Below are 18,369 nucleotides of genomic sequence, written 5' to 3' on the forward strand. Positions count from 1 at the left end.
ATACAACACCACAATGCCTAGAAAGCAACAGATAATCTCTGTTCACATGGAAAAACAAGGTAGAGTAGCTCAAAAAAATAATCAAGAGGAAAAACTAAAAAAATGCTTTTGAGGAAAAAGAGGCACTGGAACCACCTGAAAAAGAATTCAGTAGAATGATATTGAGGTACATCCAAACATTTCATAGAAAGGTCAAGAAAACAAGGAATAATTCAGAAAAACATTATAGGAACTATCAAACAAAATAGATACAGCATTGGAGACAATACAAAACCTGCAAACAGAAATCCAGAAGACCAACACTAAGATATGAGACATAGACAATACACTGAAAGGGCAAAGGAGAAGATTTGAATCAATGGAAGCCAGAATTAATGAGCTTGAAGATAGATTTCTCAATATTAATAAGCTATAAGATCAGAAAAAAAATGAAGAAATCTGAAGAACGCTTAAGATTCATGTGTGACAACACAAAGCGGATTAGCCTTCAGGTGATTGGAATTCCAGAATAGGAAGAGACAAAGAAAACCACAGAAAAGATAGTTAAAGAGTTGCTAGAAGAAAAATTTCCTAATATCATGAAAGATGAGGCACAAGTATTCAAGAAGCTGGATGAACTCCAAACAAGATAGACCCCAAAAGAAAATCACCAAGGCATATCATAATCAAACTCTCCAAAATCAAAGACAAGGAAAGAATTCTGAAAGCAACTCGGGGAAAATGAAATGTTACCTACAAAGGGAAACCAATGCAGGTGAGAAAACCGTGGGGAGACATATACAAAACACTGAAAGAAAACAACTGCTAACCAAGAATCATATCCAACAAGACTGTCCCTCAAATATGATGGCAAAATTAGAACATTTCCAGATAAACAGAAATTAAAGGAATTTGTAAAAACCAAGACAACTTTACAAATGACTCCCTTTAGACCACAACCATAGATGGACATATATGGCAGCATTGCTCCGAATTCAATCCAGGTTTGGAAATATCCAGAGTGAAACAAAACGGCATGACTAAAGATAGGGAATCAGAGATACCAAACTATAATGTGGACAACTACAGAACAAAAAGAGGGGAATGTGTAGTTACAGAATACTAAAGGGCAAGGAATTCAAGTAGATTTCAAGATAAAACAGACTGTCTTAATTTGGGAAATACATTAGTAAATTACAGGGCAACCTCAAAGAAATGCAATACACATCAAATCAAGAAAAGGAAAATACAGGAAGATTTTGCAAACATTGACAAGGAATGTTTGCATTGACAAATTGACAAGGAAAAGCACCAAAACAATGAACTCAGCCCAGAAAAAAATTCAGAACAAAGAAACCTACAGCACCACAAAAACCACACAGCAAAATGACTGCAATCAATTCATATCTATCAATAATTATGCTGAACATCAGTGGGTCAAATGTATAATCTGCCCTGTAAACTTTCACTCAATTTGCAATAAATAAAGGATAGAAAAATATTTATCAAGCTAATGGCAATCAAAACTGAGCAGGAGTGACAATATTAATCTCTGATAAATCTTTTTTTTTTTTTTTAACTTTTTTGTGTGACTTGAGTGATAGTTTACATAGGAGAGCATCAGTTTTATACTCATCCTATCATATTGTGTTGCATTGCAATCCACTCCATGCATCATCATTCAACAGTATCTGCTTTTTTTTTTTTTTTTTTTTTTGATGTACACAAAAACACTCAGGAATATATAATCATTTAAACAACCAAAGGACACATTCTGCAAGCCTGCCTCCAGGCCACCAGCACCTGGCTGCCAGCACACAGCCTTTCTCTTTCCTTGAGTCTAGAGTCCTCAGCTGCTCTGTCTCTCCACGTCATCATCTCTGCCTCCAACTCTGGTGTTGCTGCCTTTGATAGGGTCCCACATTCCACTCATGCTTTTCTCCCTTGATGGTCCTAGGGTCCTCTATTCCTGGAATGTAAGATGAACTACTTCCCCCTTTTTGTTAAAGAATTTCTACCTTCACAGTTTTACAATTATGACAATTGCAATTTGTCTTGATAATTACTCACTACTGAATCCTAAGAATTTTATCCCCATCTCCTTTCACCAGACCTGTCCAGACAAGTTGAAAACTATTCAGTGGGGATTCTACCTTCCCCTGCACACTGTGAAACTAAAGTCACTCTTGAAAATTTGTAAGCCAACCACTTCGTGCCTTTATAGCCCCCCATTTTAGGTAGCCTATGTCTAAGTTTCCTGTCCCTATCTGATAAAATCTTGAAGAGCTTGATTTGTCTGATCAAATTGTTGTTTTATTCTACATAATCAGCATAAATACATACTCTAGGGGTGGAGAGACTTTTTTCTTCCAAAGTTTATAACATCATTCATTACACATGATACAAAACTATCAAATAAAAATTAGCCTGCTAAAATTAGCCTTAATGTGATGACTGGAGTTCTTATATGATGCTGTAGGTTAAAGCACTGGACCACAAAGTTGGTTTGAACCACAGGGTCAGCAGTTCAAACTCACCAAGCACTGCTCTGAAGCCCTATATAGGATTGCTAAGAGTCTGTACCATTTGGACAGCACTTAATAATAACAACAATGTGATGGCTGGACTACGGTTGCCTTTCAGGGCCAGACCAAATGATTTTGAGGGCCTTATATGGTCCATGGGCCGGGCCAGTTCCCCACCCCTGCTCTAGTGTCTAATGTTTTGATGGCGTGGCAACGTTTTCAGCTTCTCTTCTGATGTCTCCTTTTGGTGTCTGGTCTTCAGCAGTATTTCCTATGACAGCTAGAATCTGAGTGTACAATTCAGATTGTACTCATTGCTATAGCTTCACACTGCATATTAAAAAGGCATTTTAAAACTTTAGCATTGATTTTTTTTTTAATCTGTCCTTTATTGAGTTGTTGTTAAGTGCTGTTGAGTCGATTTCAACTCATAGCGATCTTGTATAGGGTTTCCAAGGAGCAGCTGGTGCATACAGCACCACACCAGGACTGTATAGAGTAACTGAATGGTAGAAAAAATCAGCTGCTTCTGGACAACAACCAAGCTTTTTTCTTTCTGTTCTTTAATTACAAAGTGGCTATTAGTGTGTCAGTCATCACGTCTGCTTTTCAGGAAGAAGACAAGAGGAAGCAGTAAAAGGGAAATTAAAAGCTCCTGCCAGCTGGCTGCACCCTGCCCCACTTCTTAAGAAGATTTCAATAAAGCCTTACTCAATGTTGGGAACTACAACAAATTTAATCACAAGGCCACACCTAATTGTGAAGGAACCTAAGGAATATCTTTGAACATAGTGTCACCCTGGATATAATTAGTGATCTTTTACTAAGGAAGAGAAGTCGATTGGCTGTTTGCTGGGCAATTAGCAATCTCTGCCATGATTAAGACAGCTCATGCTATTAGTTCTGACTGCCTGTGAAGAACCTATGCTCATTTGTTTAATAATAGCACCATTGATTTCCCCTCTCCCCTTATCTAGTCTTAGTGTGACTCTCAATCAAGATACCCTATATTCCCTTGACCAAAGAGCCAGTACATGAAATATTCTGTTTTCTGAAATTTGACTTTTGAGTATCAAGAAGACTGGAAATTATTCACCCCTGCAGTGTAGTGAGTTATCTAACGCCTCTTCTAGTCATAGTCTGTAATTCCCACCAAACAACATTTCCGCCCTGCTGGGTCTGGGTAAGAGAAGGTGGGAGAAGATACTGATGTTGTTGTTGTTGTTATATGCTGTCAAGTCAGTTCCGACCCATAGCCACCCTGAACAGGGTTTCCGAGACTGTAGATCTTTCTGGGAGCAGAAAGCTTCATCTTTCTTCCACAGAGCAGCTGGTAAGAGAAGGTGGAAGAAGATACTGATAGGATGATATTATTCAGCAGTGGACGTTAGCAGACTTATAGTCGTAAAAACTTGAAACTCTAGTATGGGTTTAAAATGAACCATCTCATAAACAGGCGGGGAGATTTCACTATCATCAAAGAAGAGGAGCCAGGAGATAAGTATATCCTTTGGACCCCAAGATTCCTGCACATTGAACCCCCTGGACCCCAGGAAATCAGCTGTGACACAAGAGGAGTGGCAGAGGAGCAATAGCAACTGTACCAAGACCTAGAGCATGAGGCAGAGCAGTGGACTTCTCAGCCCACAGAACAAGGAAAGATTCGGGGAGCTAGGTTTGCTGACTCAGAGCTAGAGCCAAGTGCCTTCAGGCTGAGGCTTAGGATACAGTGTCCTGTGGGAATTTATCAGTAGCTGATTGCAACAACTGTGCCCTAAGCATTTGACCCCAAATTGTAATTTAACTTTCCTAATATACCCCATAACTGTGAGAATTGTCTCTGAGTTCTCTGTGGCCATTACAATGAACTGTTAAACCTGTCTAAGAAGGTTGTGGGAGGATGGTTTGTTGTGACGTATTTTTGCAACTCCCATGACAATGCCCTAAAGAGAGTCTTCATTGTATCCACATAGTAACTCTGATTCCTATAATCATTTCCTTACCATTAAAAACACACAAACAAACAGCTTTTTATTGTGAATTGAGTGAAGGTTTATGGAACAGATCATCTGTCCCACATTCAACAAATCACACACTTCGTGTCATTACAATGATTACAATCTGTCCATGTACCATCAATTAACTGTGTTCATCTCTATTCACTTTATCTCTTACACTCCTTGAGGCATCCACAACTTTCATCTTTTTTCTGTGCCAACCCTCCTCTTGTTGTATATTGCCTTCCCAGTCACCCAAGTTAACATATGCCCAGGTGTGGCACTAGAATAAGCACTGGACTGCTAACCACCGGTTGGCAGTTGAAACCCACCAACTGCTCCTTGGAAACCCTATGGCGGTGGTGGTGGTGGTGAGCCATGAAGTCGGTTCCAAGTCATAGTGACCCTGCAAAGGGTTTTTGAAGCTGTAAATCTTTTTTTTTTTTTTTTTTTTTTAATGTTTTATGGTGAATTATGTGATACTTTACATGAGAGAACATTAGCTTTACATTTACCTTTCGTATATCGTTTCATTGCCATGGTTACAATCCCTCCATGCATCATCAACCAACCAAAGGGTATATGTACCCTGCAAGCCTGCCCCCCCTCCCCTCCATCATCAGCACACAGTCCCTTTCCCTCTCTGGGTCTAAAGTCCCCAGCCGCTCCATCTCTCCACGTCATCGTCTCTGCCTCTGTCTCTGGTGTCACTGCTTCTCTGGGTAGAGTCTCGCACTCTGCTCTTCTCCCTCGATGGTTCCAGGGACCTCCGCTCCTAGATTGCAAAATCAATCACTCCCCTCCTTTTGCTACAAAACATCCACCTTTACATTTCCAACCCTCACAGTCAGTCCTGACAACAATTATTCATCATTGTACCATAAGGGACCTATCCCCATCTCCTTTCATCAGCCCCACACAGACAGAATGGATACAACTCAGTGGAGATTCTAACTTCCTCCGTGCCCTCTGGATCTAGGCCCACTCTTGAGAAGCTGTAAATTTTTACTGGAGCAGAAAGCCTCAATTTTCTCCCAGGAAATGACTAGTAGTTTTGAACTACCTTGAGATTAGCAGCTCAACTCATAGTCACTATGCTACCAGAGCTCCTTTGGAAACCCTATAGACAATCGCTATGAGTTGGAACTGACTAGACGGCACTTAACAACAATCCTTTACCCAATGAATAATTTCCCCTGCCCTCCCACCCCTGATAAACATCACAGAATGTTTCTTTTAACAAGAAAACCTATTCTTAACTTTTTACAGCAGTGGGCTCATATAAAAGTCATCCTTTTGTGACTGCCTGATTTCCCTCATGTAGGATAAGCCCTGGACTGCTAACCAAACGGTTGCCAGTTCAAACCCACCAGCCACTCCTCAGAAACCCTATACAGGGTCACTTTGGTTTGGACTCAAAGGCACCTAACAACAACAACAATTTCACTGTTTCATCCATGCTCAATGTTTGTTTTTGATGTCAACTTTCTGGTGGCAAAAGCAATAGTCAATTTTTAATTTGTTGTTGTTAAGTGCCATTGAGTCAGTTCTGACTCACAGGGGCATTGTATAGAAGAATTTCAGAGAATGGCTGGTGTGTTTGAACCACTGGTCTTGTAGTGAGCATGGTGAGCAGTCCAGTGTTTATCCAATAGAGCCACTGGACTCAAAACCCCACTGCCATCCAGGTGACTCTGACTCACAGTGACGCTATAGGACAGAGTAGAACTGTTCCTTTAGGTTTTGGGTTCTCCAAAACATCATATTTCTCCTGAGGAGCCTCTCCCTGGTGGGTTTGAACTGCTGACTAACGCATAAATTACTACACCACCAGTGGCTACCATATTTCCACCAAGTACTTTCTAAGCATGTTCTATCTATCAACTCATCTAATTCTTACAAGTACAGGTCAGTGGTCCTTTATTTATAATTCTGAAATTGACAAAGGTCTAAACTATACTTTAAAATTTTATTTTGGTAACAAGAGTTGGCCTGAACTATATGTGGCTATTTATTCTTTTATTCATTCCCCTTCATTGTTGCTCCGATTCATAGTGACCGTGTATCAGGTTTCCAGGGAGTGACTGTTGAGTTTGAACCAATGACCTTGCAGTTCAAACTGACCTTGCAGTCCAGTGCTTATCCTACAATGCCACACCAGGACTCCATTCCTCTTCATATGACCACTTAAATATTTTGTTGCAGAACTATAAATGAATCTGGTCAAAGGGTGCTTCCATAGAAGTTGCTGGTGTGTTACATACTATGTGGTATGTTCATTAGATTACTTTTCAAAATATGATAAATTTCTAAATTCAGAAAAACACCTGGTATGGGTTTCAGATATGTGTTGTAAATCAGTGCAATTTTTATTCCCATTTTACAGTTGAGGAAATTGAGACATAGAAGTTAAGTCACTTTTCAAGGTCACATAGTTAACAAGAATAATAACCAATGTGGTTAATACAAGTTTACTGTACCAGTAACTTGATTAAATATTTTATATGCATTGTCTCATTTAATCTTCACCATAACTCTATGAGGTACTATTATTATCCCCATTTCTCAAATGAGGAAATTGAAACTTAGAGAGGTTATGCAACTCCCCTAGACACACAGCTGTAAGTGTTATGAGATAGAATTTAAAAACAGATCAGTCCAAAATCAATAGATGAGGATAAGTTAAAAAAAAAAAATACTGCTACAAAATCATAGAAACCTTTCTTATCCAAAAATATCAAAATGTGAAGCTTTGTTTCTGACATATCCTCCATTAGGCCTAAACTTGTCTTAAGGCAGTGTTTACGTTTCTCTAATTCTTCCCTTGAAGAATTTTGCCCTCTTCAATTTTCACCATGTCAAAACAGTATCCTCTGAGGGACTCAAATCATGTTTCTTTTAAATGTTGAGTTTCGGGGGGTGGGGTGAGTGGGGTGGGGGTGGGGGGAAGGTTCAGGGCTGTAGGGTAGATGGGGTTAGGTTTCTCATTGAAATTCTCACAGGACAGCTCTTACTACCTTCACAGAAGGAGCAGATGTATTGTCCTGATTTAAAAAAAAAAAAAATTCTTAAGTGCACCTTCCCTGGCCTTTTCTCACCAATGTAGTCTTCAATTTTCTTAAAATTGTACTGTGTTCTTCAAGAAAATCTATCATGATTACCCCATTGAGATCTCAAAAAATAGTTGCCATGGCCTTCTGAGCTAACATCTCTGTCTTGATTTAAATGGTCCAGCAGTTCCCCTTGGAAGCCATTGTTCTGATTAGATCTTATTTTTTGAAGGCAACCCAATGAGACTAAGAAACTTGTATGACTGAAAGAATTTGTCTGCAGCAATCCACTGATCACAGAGACTTGTTTAAAGAAGTTTTGTTTGGAATAAACTTGCGCATGTATGAACTGGAACCCCAGTAGCAAAACTTTTTATATACCTTAATATTTTATAATTACACTATCTTTACATATCGATAGAGTCCTGGTGTGCCACTGTAGGATAAGCACTGGACTGCAAGGTCAGTTTGAACCGCAAGGTTGGTGTTGAAACCCACAAATCGCTCCTTGGGAACCCTATACAGGGTCACTATGAGTCAGAACTGACTCAATGGCACTTAATAGCAACAACACTACCAAAAAAAAAAAACACCCAAAAAACCCAATTATATATCTATAACATCAATCTTTTCCTCTCTTCTAAATGCCATTTAAAATGTTATGTCCAATTGCCTCGTAGATACAAAAAGTACTACTATTAAAGTTTAAATCAGATTATTTCATGCCCATGTTTAAAATCCTCTTATGATTTCTACTGCCTCTAGAATAAAATCCAAATTCCTTAGGATGGGTCTTTTCTGCCTCTATTTTGTTTTGAGAGATAAGCACATAGTCGCTTTCTGCGAGGTCTTCAGACTGTTTGTATTCCTTACCTGGAAAGCTCTCAGATCTTCAGTTACTCCCTTTTGTTATTGAGGGCTCAACTTAATCCATCACCTCCTCAATTTTGTGAACTACAAGGTTGACGGTTTGAGCCCACCAGTCACTCCATGAGAGAAAAATAAGGCTTTCTGTTCCTGTAAAGGATTATAGTTTAGGAAACCCTACCCAGGGTCACTATGAGTTGGAACCAACTCAATGGCACTGAACAACAACAGCAGTAGGTCCCTAGCCACCCTCACCATCACATCATTCTGTTTTACACAGTACTTAAACAGAGGATTTTCTCATTTATCTATTTATTTACTTTCTGCTTCCTTTAGAACAGGATGGGGAAACTTTTTTCTGCCAAGGATCATTTGGATATTTGTAACATCATTTAATATAAATTTATGTTGCTATGAAAAAAAGCTTCTAGATTTATTGGTTTTCAAATTCTACCTGTGGTGGTCTTGACAGGGTCAGACCACATGAGTTTGCAGGCTTTTAAGGCCCACTGGCCAGATGTTCCACACCTCTGTTTTAGAATGTAACATCAGCTGGGGACAGCATTTTGTTTAGGTCCTTTCCGAAGCCCCAATCTGCAGTACTGTTAACCGTGCACCTGTGCTTGTTGTTAAGTGCTGTTGAGTCAGTTCTGACTCATTGCCACCCTCTATAGGGTTTCCAAGGAGAGGCTGGTGAGCTTGAACTGCCAACCTTGTGGTTCAAACTGACCTTGTGGTCCAGTGCTTTAGACCACAGTGCCATACCCGGATAATTTTGGCTTGGCTTCCTGGTGTGGCGCTGTAGGATCAGCACTGGATTGTGAACCACAAGGTCAACAGTTCAAACCCACAAGCCACTCTTTGGAAACCCTATACAAGTTCGCTATGTGTTGGAATCTACTCAACGGCACTGAAACAACAACAGCAACAAATGAATATAATCTACACTCAGTAACTAGGACCTGTTTGCTTAGTTTGAAAGATCACCAGTAGTATAGTGATCAAAGTGGTTCAAACTGCCAGTCTGTCAAGATTATAGCTTTGAAACCCGATAGAGCAGTCCTACTCTGGCCTATGTTGTTAAGTGTAATGAGTCAGTTTGGACCCTGTATAGGGTTTCCCAAGAGCGGCTGACAAGTTTGAACTGCCCACTTTGTGATTAGCAGTCCCGTATTTACCCTACAGCGCTGCACCAGGACACTGTCCTATGGGGTCAGTATGAGTCCAAATCTATTTCATGGGCTGTTTTGAGTAGTGGGGATAAACTGGGGAAGCTGGTGTCGGGGAGGGGAGATACCAATTGTTAAGTATCTTTAGCAAGATATTTAAACATCAGCTTAATTAGATTTTGTCTAATGGTGTAGCGCTGTAGGATCAGCACTGGACTGTGAACCACAAGGTCAGCTATTCAAACCTATCAGCTGCTCCTTGGAAACCATACAGAATCGCTATGAGTCGAATCCATGATGACACTTAACAACAATATAAATAGCGCCTAGCAGAGCGTCTGACAAAGAGTAGGTGCCAAATAAATATTTGCAGAACCAATGAACATTAAATGTCATTACTAGCTTGGATCTTGGGCAAATTACCTAACCTCTCTGAGTTTACTCACCTATAAATTGAAGATTAAAACTTGTTTTACAGGGTTGGCCTATAAATTATATGAGATAATGCATACCAAATGGGTAGCACATAGCAAGTACTAAGTTAGTTTCTTTCCCTGCATATTTATATATTACGACGCTGTAGTTCACATTCATGTCCTTTATAGTTTGTAGAGCTCTTTTAAGCTCTTCTAGATACATGACCTCGTTTTATTTCCATAACGATCTTCTATATAGTACTTCACATTAGCCTCATTTCATTTTATAGATGAGAACACAGACTCAGAAGCTGAGACAGCCTCTTCAGGTAATAAGAAGCCAATGGACATATTTTATCAGCACAGGAGTGACATTTTGAAGCTTAATCTTTTGGTGGTCTATTGTTGTTAGGTGTCATTGAGTCGGTACTCATAGCGACCTTATGCACAGCAGAACGAAACACTGCCCGATCCTGGGCCAACCTCACTACTGTTGCCACGATTGAGTCCATCAATGCTGCCACTTGGCCAATCCATCTCGTTGGGGGTCTTCCTCTTTTTCTCTGACCCTCCACCTTACCAAATATGATAGCTTTCTCCAGCGACTAGTCCCTCCTGACAATATGTTTGACAATATGTCCTGACAATATGACCATCTTGGTCTCCAAGGAGCACTCTGGCTGCACTTCTTCCAACACTGATGTGTTTGTTGGTTCTATGGGCAGCCCATGGCACTTTCAATAGAGCTCTGGTAGGTAGTGTAGTGGTTACGAATCGGGCTGCGAACCTTAAGGTCAGCGGTTCAAAACTACCAGCCACTCCGCGGGAGAAAGATGAGGCTTTCTACTCCCGTAAAGATTTACACCCTCAGAAACCCTGTACAGGGTCGCTATGGGTCGGAACGGACTCGACGGCACTTAACAACAACAACAATAGAAGAATATGTTAGGAACTCTGGTAGCGTAGCGGTTACAAATCGGGCTGCTAATCTCATGGTCAGCAGTTTGAAACTACCAGCCGTTCCGCGGGAGAAAGATGAGGCTTTCTGATCCCGTAAAGATTTACAGCCTCGGAAACCCTATACAGGGTTCCTGTGAGTCAGAACTGACTCCACGGTACATGACAACAACAACAATAGAAGAATAAAAAGGAGCTGTGGTAGCGTAGTGGTTACGAGTCTGGCTGCCCACCTCAAGATCAGCAGTTCTAAACTACCAGCGGTTCCGCGAGAGAAAGATGAGGCGTTCTGCTCCCGTAAAGATTGACAACCTCGGTGACCATGCACAGTGTCACTATGAGTAGGAACCGACTCCACGGTACTTAACAACAACAAAGAAGAATGAAGAAGCTTGAGAGATACTACTTTGATTGCTATCATGAAAATCAAGTGTGAGTAGGTAAAGCCCTGCACTTGTTAACAGAGACTGTTTAAAAGATTAACAAACAGATACGTGGGGGATGAAAATCAAGTGTGAGTAGGTAAAGCCCTGCACTTGTTAACAGAGACTGTTTAAAAGATTAACAAACAGATACGTGGGGGAGGGAAGGGGAGGCTTAAGTTTTCAAATCTGGTCGACTGAGAAAACGATGGTTCCAACAACGTATATCATGTGTTAAAAAATCAAACTTGACAAACTCCCTAGGAGAAAAACTTCTCTCCAATAACTCCGTCTGAGACTAATTGGCAGAACTTCTGGAAAATATGGCAAACATTTTATAAGTGCTGCTGCAGATCTTTCTTGATTTCACGCCTCCCATTGGCATCGCCACTTGGACTAAAGCATGTTAAAGTCCTTTTGATCCTTGCTTTCTCTGCAAGCAGTCTGGTGTGATGAGGATCAAGGCAATAGGGAATTGAATTCAGGGTTTTGAACTTCCAGACCTTGGCTAAAACGCCTTTTTTCCTTCTTTGGAAAACAAGGGAACCTTTATTTCTTCTCCCCGCGTGTTGTAAGGCTAGTGACATTCTCCCAATGAGTACAAAGAGCTTTTTTTTCATGCACGCCCCACCATGCAAGAATTGCTCGCGCTCCTTTCTGCACTAAGCAGCGGCGCTAACGTCATTTCCGGCGCGCTGACGCTCAAGCCGGCGTGCGGACGCCTGCGTCAGCAAAGAGCGGAGCTGGGGGCACCCGGTTTGAAGTCGTGCTGGTCGGAGTACTGTCTTCGCGGCTGTCTGGGACCCCTGCTCCCTGGCCGTGGCGGGGACGAGCTCGGGTAAGCTACCGAGCAGATGCCCAAAGGCCCGAGTCAGGACGCCCTCCGCCGCACCGGCCTCCCCTGCGTTCCACGGCCTGGGCCTGCACCGCTCTGCTCTCTGGAAACTAGCGCCTCCGCGGCGCGGCGCGCAGCTCGCGGGGAGCCCCGAACCGCCGGCGCCGGACATGGCTGTCTCCAGGTGAGTCTCGCCGCTGACGGGTGGACGGGAAGGCAGCCCCGGCGAGGCACGGTCTCCTTTCAGCACCCTCACTCCTAGAAAGGAGCGGCTCCCATTGTCACCGTGCTCGGGCGCCTCCTTCCTCAGACTTCCGAGTTCGCCTCTTGGTCTGCGGGGGCTTGGGCTCGGGTTTACTCCTAGTCAATCGACTTAAGAATGTCTTTCTTTAAAAACTGACCTTCTGGCACGTTTCAGCTAGTTTGCCTCATTCCTCCCCTTGTGTCCTCGGGTTTCCTTTCCGTCTTTGAGGTGCAGGTGGGTCTCGTATCGTTGCCAGTCGATGGCCCCGAGGATGATTTCTACCCTCCATTTCACAACGAAGTGGGGCACTTAGACTTGAACGTCTCATAGCAAGTGGTCTTCTAGTTTTAGGACTTTAAAAGAGAACAGCTTTAGGGATATGTTCTTTTTTGAGACTTTTTTTTTTCTTTATTGCATATATGGTGTCATAACTTTCAGTCGTCAGCATTGCCATCTTATGCAACTTTCTTGAGTTAGCACCAGCTGATTTAGCTCAGGCCTGAAAGGAATAACATAGCACAAATTTAAAATAATTTAAAAATATTGCCCAGTGAAGTCTACAAAAATCAAGAAGACATTTCTAGTTACAGCTATGCGGAAAGCTCTCCTTTCCGCCTAATTGTTTTTAAGTGCCCAGTCGGTTCCGACTCATAGCGACCCTGTAATGGGTTTCTGAGGAGCAGCTGGTGGGTTCGAACTGCTGACCTTGTGGTTCGCAATCCAGTGCTTATTCTCCTACATAAGAGAATGGTTGAAAAAGTCGAAAACCCTTATTGTTTCATTTGGGTGAACATAGGTAACAGTTAAGTGGGGAAATAGCCCCTCTGTGACTATCAGAAAGAGTCAAAAAGCCCGTTAAGGTTAATAAGTTTTCATGAGAATTGGGTCCTGTGAGGCGTTGTAGGATAAGCACTAGACTGCTAACTGTAAGGTCCGAAGTTCAAACCCACCAATCATTCTTGGAAACCCAGTATAGTGTTGCTCTGAGTCGGAACCGATTCGCCGGTGCCTAACACCGCCACCCCCACATGGGCTAAGGAGCCCTGGTGGTCCCGCGGTTCCGTGGTTTGAAGCCACCCAGCCGCTGACTGGGAGGAAGATTGTGACAGTCTGATTCCATAAAGATTTACAGCCTTGGAAATCTTCGGGCTGCTCTCACCTGGAGAGGCCACTGGTAGGCAGAGTGGATCCAAGGGCAACGGGTTACCACACAGACTGAAAGAAAAAGTGATAGTTGAGAAAGCAAAGTAGTTTTTACTCATTTTTTCATAATTAAACTTGCTTCTTGAACACATTATGTTTTGCAAGGAAAAGAAAGCATAATGCATCTTTCAGACAATCCCTAGATAAGTGGTGAAATAGTGTGTGGGTGAAACCCAGGAGGCTTGGGTGAAGGGGTTGCTAGGTACCTGTACTATGGGGCATCTTACTTTTTTATTATTATTATTAATAGATTAAATCCATTTAATGTAAAGCAACACTTTTTCATTTATATAAAACTGCCTTGAAAGTGTTTTTTTTTTTTTAAATTTTTGCAAAACCTTCTAATTTATTGCCTATGTTAGTTGCATAGTTACTTAGATACATATTTGTTACTTATGTTAATACATGTGCTAGTATTGGTCTCTAAGTGACCCCTACTGAGGTGAGGCTCTCTGGTCCCACAAAGATGTACAGCCTTCAAAACTCTATTCAGGATTGCTATGATTTGGGACTGACTCACCATAACATGTTAATACATAGATACATAAAATTAGTGTAACATTTCTTTATACAGATACAATATCTAAGGGGTTGAGTAGCTCTTTAAATTCCTTTCTTAGCATAGACTGTATATTTTCACAGAATTGGATGTAGCCTTAATAGGGACACAATGAAAGTATTTGACACCTAATGTTCCTGAATGAATGATAGACTTGAAGGCTACAACTACCTGTTGTTTGAAACTGCGTTTCAAAAGGTGGTGCTCTTATTCTGTAGATTCTTACTCTCTTAGTCAAAATGCAGTTAAATTTTGTATTTTTAAAAAACGCTTGTCATGTTTTTGTTAAAGAGCTACTTCTAGTCTTAGTTTGAGAACATATTGTTGTTGATGTTAAGTGTCATCAAGTTGATTCTGACCCTTAGTGATCCTGTATAGGGTTTCCAAGGAGCAGCTAGTGAGCTTGAACCACCGACCATGCAGTTCAAACAACTTTGCAGTCTGACACACAGCACCACACCAGGACTTCCCCTTAGTAATACACTGTTGTTGTTAAGTGCCATCGAGTCGATTCCAACCCATAGCGACCCTGTATAGGGTTTCCGAGGAGCAGCTGGTGAGCTTGAACCGCCAACCTTGCAGTTCAAATGGCTTTGCAGTCTGGCACATTAACCCACAGTGCCACACCAGGACTCCATTTTGTTAAGTACGGTGGAGTCAGCTCCGACTCATAGTGACTCTGCACAGGGTTTCTGAGGCTGTAAATCTTTACGGTAGCAGACCGGCTCATCTTTCTCCCGCAGAACCGCTGGTAGTTTCAAACTGCTGACCTTGAGGTTGGCTGCCCGACTTGTAACCACTACACATATTAGACTCTTGGAAAACATTAGAGACATCATGTGTGTTTCTGAAAAAGTAATTCTTAGCTTTGTCATCTGTAGTTTCACTTTGGGTGGCAAACTTTCATCATCATTTCAAGCTGATCTACATATGCTAAGGCATTTTTCTGTGCTAACTAAACTTTATTATGTTGGTGTAAATTTGTGGAATGCTGATGAATTTTGATACTATTTTATGCAAAATAGAAAGTAGTTAGGTAAAAATGGTATTTACCCAAATCAAATCTAAAAAGTTTTTGCAGTGTTTATATTAATGTGCATAACTAGAAAGAAACTAATATTTTTGTTGTTGTTAAGTGCCGTCAAGTCGGTTCTGACTCATAGCAACCCTGTATAGAGTTTCTGAGGAGTGTGGCTGGTGGGTTTGAACCACCAACCTTGAGGTTAGCAGTCCAGTGCTTATCCTACAGTGCCACACCAGAACTCTTTTAGTAAATTGGTACCTCATGAATTGGTATATTGTTTGATCAATTGCCAGGTTCAGAAACCTGGGAATAATTTTTTACTTCTCCTTCATGCCGTTTCCCTGTTTGTGATAAATCACCACATCCAGTACTGTCCATTCAACTTTTTAACTTTTTCTTCAGCCTACCTTATGTCTTTTTAGACTGCTTACCACAATCTTAGTCCAGATTGCCACAGAATCTCCTTTTCCTGCTTCCTATTGTGTCTCTTTCTGATTTATTCTTCATTGCAGTCAGAATATGTTATGTATATTTAAAGTGGTCACATTTCTTCTTAAAATCCTTTAACTGTTTTCTATTGCCTTATGATAAAGTCTAAATTTATTAGCATATCCTACCAGATCCTTAGTGTTGTGGATGACAAGCTGGGCTGGTAACTGAAAGGTCAGCAGTTTGAATCTACCCGCCGCTCCTTGGGAGGAAGATGAAGCCCACTGCTCCCATAAAGATTTACAGCCTCAAAAACCTTATACAGGGTCACAGTGAGTCAGACCCAACTCGGTGGAGTACAACCACTACCATCACCAACTAGACCCTTTATGATCTGCTTCACCTTTTTAACCTCATTTTACGTTGGTTTCTCTGTAACACACTATATACTTCCCCCATTGTGAATCTGTGTTCTCACTTCTCATCCTTTATACCTGGAACACTTCTTGCTCCCATATCAAGTCTGGCTAATTTCAGCTATAGTTTTTGGGTCTAAGTCTATAAGTTCACTTTGGAAAGTATTCTCTGGTTTTACCTTATCTGAGTTCACACTTTGTAGTTGATAGCTAAATTGTTTATCTCCCTTGCTGGATTAACATAAACTCTAACAGATAAGGGAATGTGTCTTTGATCTAGCCCTAGTAGAGTTCCTGCATACTAGTAGGTACTCCACACTTAAAAAAAAAAAAAAAAAAAAAAAAAAAATTTGCTACTTGCTTTAATACCTGTAATTATTTAGCATAATTTATGCACAGTAAAACATTTCCAGTGTTCTTTAATGAATGTTTTTGTGTTTTGCTAGTTTTTCTTAAAAACTACAGCTTTGAATAAAGTATAGAATCATTTTAAAAGTTTATAATATGATACAATTCTGTGATAGCATGACTTTTTGTAGTGTTTATTAAATATAATATAACCCTGCGTTTATAAAGGTGTGCTTTAAAATCCACTTTGTTGTTGTTGTTGTTGTTAAGTGCCGTCGAGTCGGTTCCGACCCATAGCAACCCTGTACAGGGTTTCCGAGGGTGTAAATCTTTACGGGAGTAGAAAGCCTCATCTTTCTCCCGCGGAGCGGCTGGTAGTTTTGAACCGCTGACCTTAAGGTTCGCAGCCCGATTCGTAACTTAAAATCCACTTAGAGCTTTATAAAAACTAGGTTTTACTCTAAACTGCAAGATTGTGGCCCAACTTCTCAAATTTACAGTCAACTCTTGGTTCATGTGTGATCTAAATCTTCCAAATAACTGTGACTTTAAAATTATAAATGCAGTTATAGCATGTGATATTTTCCATAAAATTCCATGAAATAGCACTGAGAAAAGGAAACTCATCATCCCTCTTGTGATCCATAGACTTTTCTTTGGCTAGTTTTTCAAAAGCCAGGCCTTGCTTCCTAGGCTTTCTGCTCATGTAAAGATTTGCAGCCTTGGAAACTCTTTACAGGGTCACTGTGAGTCAGAACTGATTTCATGGCACACTGCCACCACCACCCTGCTAAATAAAAAGAAGTGTCTTCATGTGGAGGAAGTTCCATTGGCTCCTTCCTACTGACAGGGAAAATGCTAACATAGAAAAATTGGTCTTAATTATAGGACAACACTGGTTTCTTATATTTCCTGGGCTGATTCCACTGTAACAGCTCAGTTGAATGCATTCTAAGAATGATAGACAGTGGTTGTTAGTTTCTGTCAAGATTCTACTCAGGGAGGAACAAACAAGATGGCGGATCAGGTGGAAATGCAGTAAGGAACTCTGTCAGCAACAACATAGAATACTGGGCCAAGCAGGCTCAGGGGATGGTCCAGAACTCTGAACCACATTTATATAAAGGAATATTTAGAAGGTTGGAAGGCTTACAGCTAGGGGAATTTGTAGCAGAAGCAAGAAATCCAGTGCTTTCTAATTCAAGATGCTCAGCTGCCCCCGGGGCCGCCGTCTTGAGTGAGACCAAGCAGGGGAAGGATCAGAGCAGCCACGGTCGCCTGACAGAACCGCGAATATAAAGGCGTGGACATTCTTCTCTTTTGGTATCTGTTAATTGGTCCCTTGCTGTCTGTGCACCTCTGTTCTGGTGACTATAGGGGTGCCTGAGCAAGTGGACACCCCAGCCCCACCCTCGGAGGTTCTACTACGTATGTGCACAGATTTCCTTGAAATTTAAAGAGACAGTTTCCACTTAAAACCAAACAGCCACAGCTGGCCCTGAACTGTTTATAACTGGAAAAAAGGCCTGAATAGGAATTGTGGAGTGGGACAGGCAGACAAAAAAGTAACTAGGCTGAAAATTAAATCCTAAGTTACGTCAAAACAACCAGCAGTGGCATCTTGAAATTTCTCAAGAAGAAGAGTGAAAAGGGAAGCCCATTTCCTGATCACATCTACCTGGAGGCAATCAGAAAGCATAAAAAATACTAAAATACACACCCATCTAAGCATTAAGGCCACAGATAACTTCTGAATGTGCCCAAAGAACAGAAGCAGATGACCATATCTGCACATGTCCAGAAACGAGATAAAGTGACTGAAGTAAATGATCTGGAAGTAGACCTACACTCTATACTGGAAGATGGACAGGCTTTGGAAATGCCTCAGAAGGAATTCAGAAAAATGATTATAAAATGTATCAAAACACT

At 41.2% G+C, this 18,369-nt stretch overlaps 1 protein-coding gene across 1 annotated transcript in view; it reads left to right on the forward strand.

Annotated features, from left to right (window-relative positions):
* Positions 1–12,296: 12,296 nt before the first annotated feature.
* BTAF1 (BTAF1 RNA polymerase II, B-TFIID transcription factor-associated, 170kDa) overlaps positions 12,297–18,369 on the forward strand; it is a 122,028-nt gene continuing 115,955 nt past the window's right edge. Inside the window, exon 1 of the mRNA XM_006831136.1 lies at positions 12,297–12,401. Within this exon, the coding sequence (XP_006831199.1) occupies positions 12,388–12,401 (14 nt within the window). The 5' untranslated portion in view covers positions 12,297–12,387. The remainder of the gene's footprint in view (positions 12,402–18,369) is intronic.

The sequence above is a fragment of the Chrysochloris asiatica genome, unplaced genomic scaffold (genome assembly GCF_000296735.1).
Source record: "Chrysochloris asiatica unplaced genomic scaffold, ChrAsi1.0 scaffold00003, whole genome shotgun sequence".
NCBI lineage: Eukaryota > Metazoa > Chordata > Mammalia > Afrosoricida > Chrysochloridae > Chrysochloris > Chrysochloris asiatica.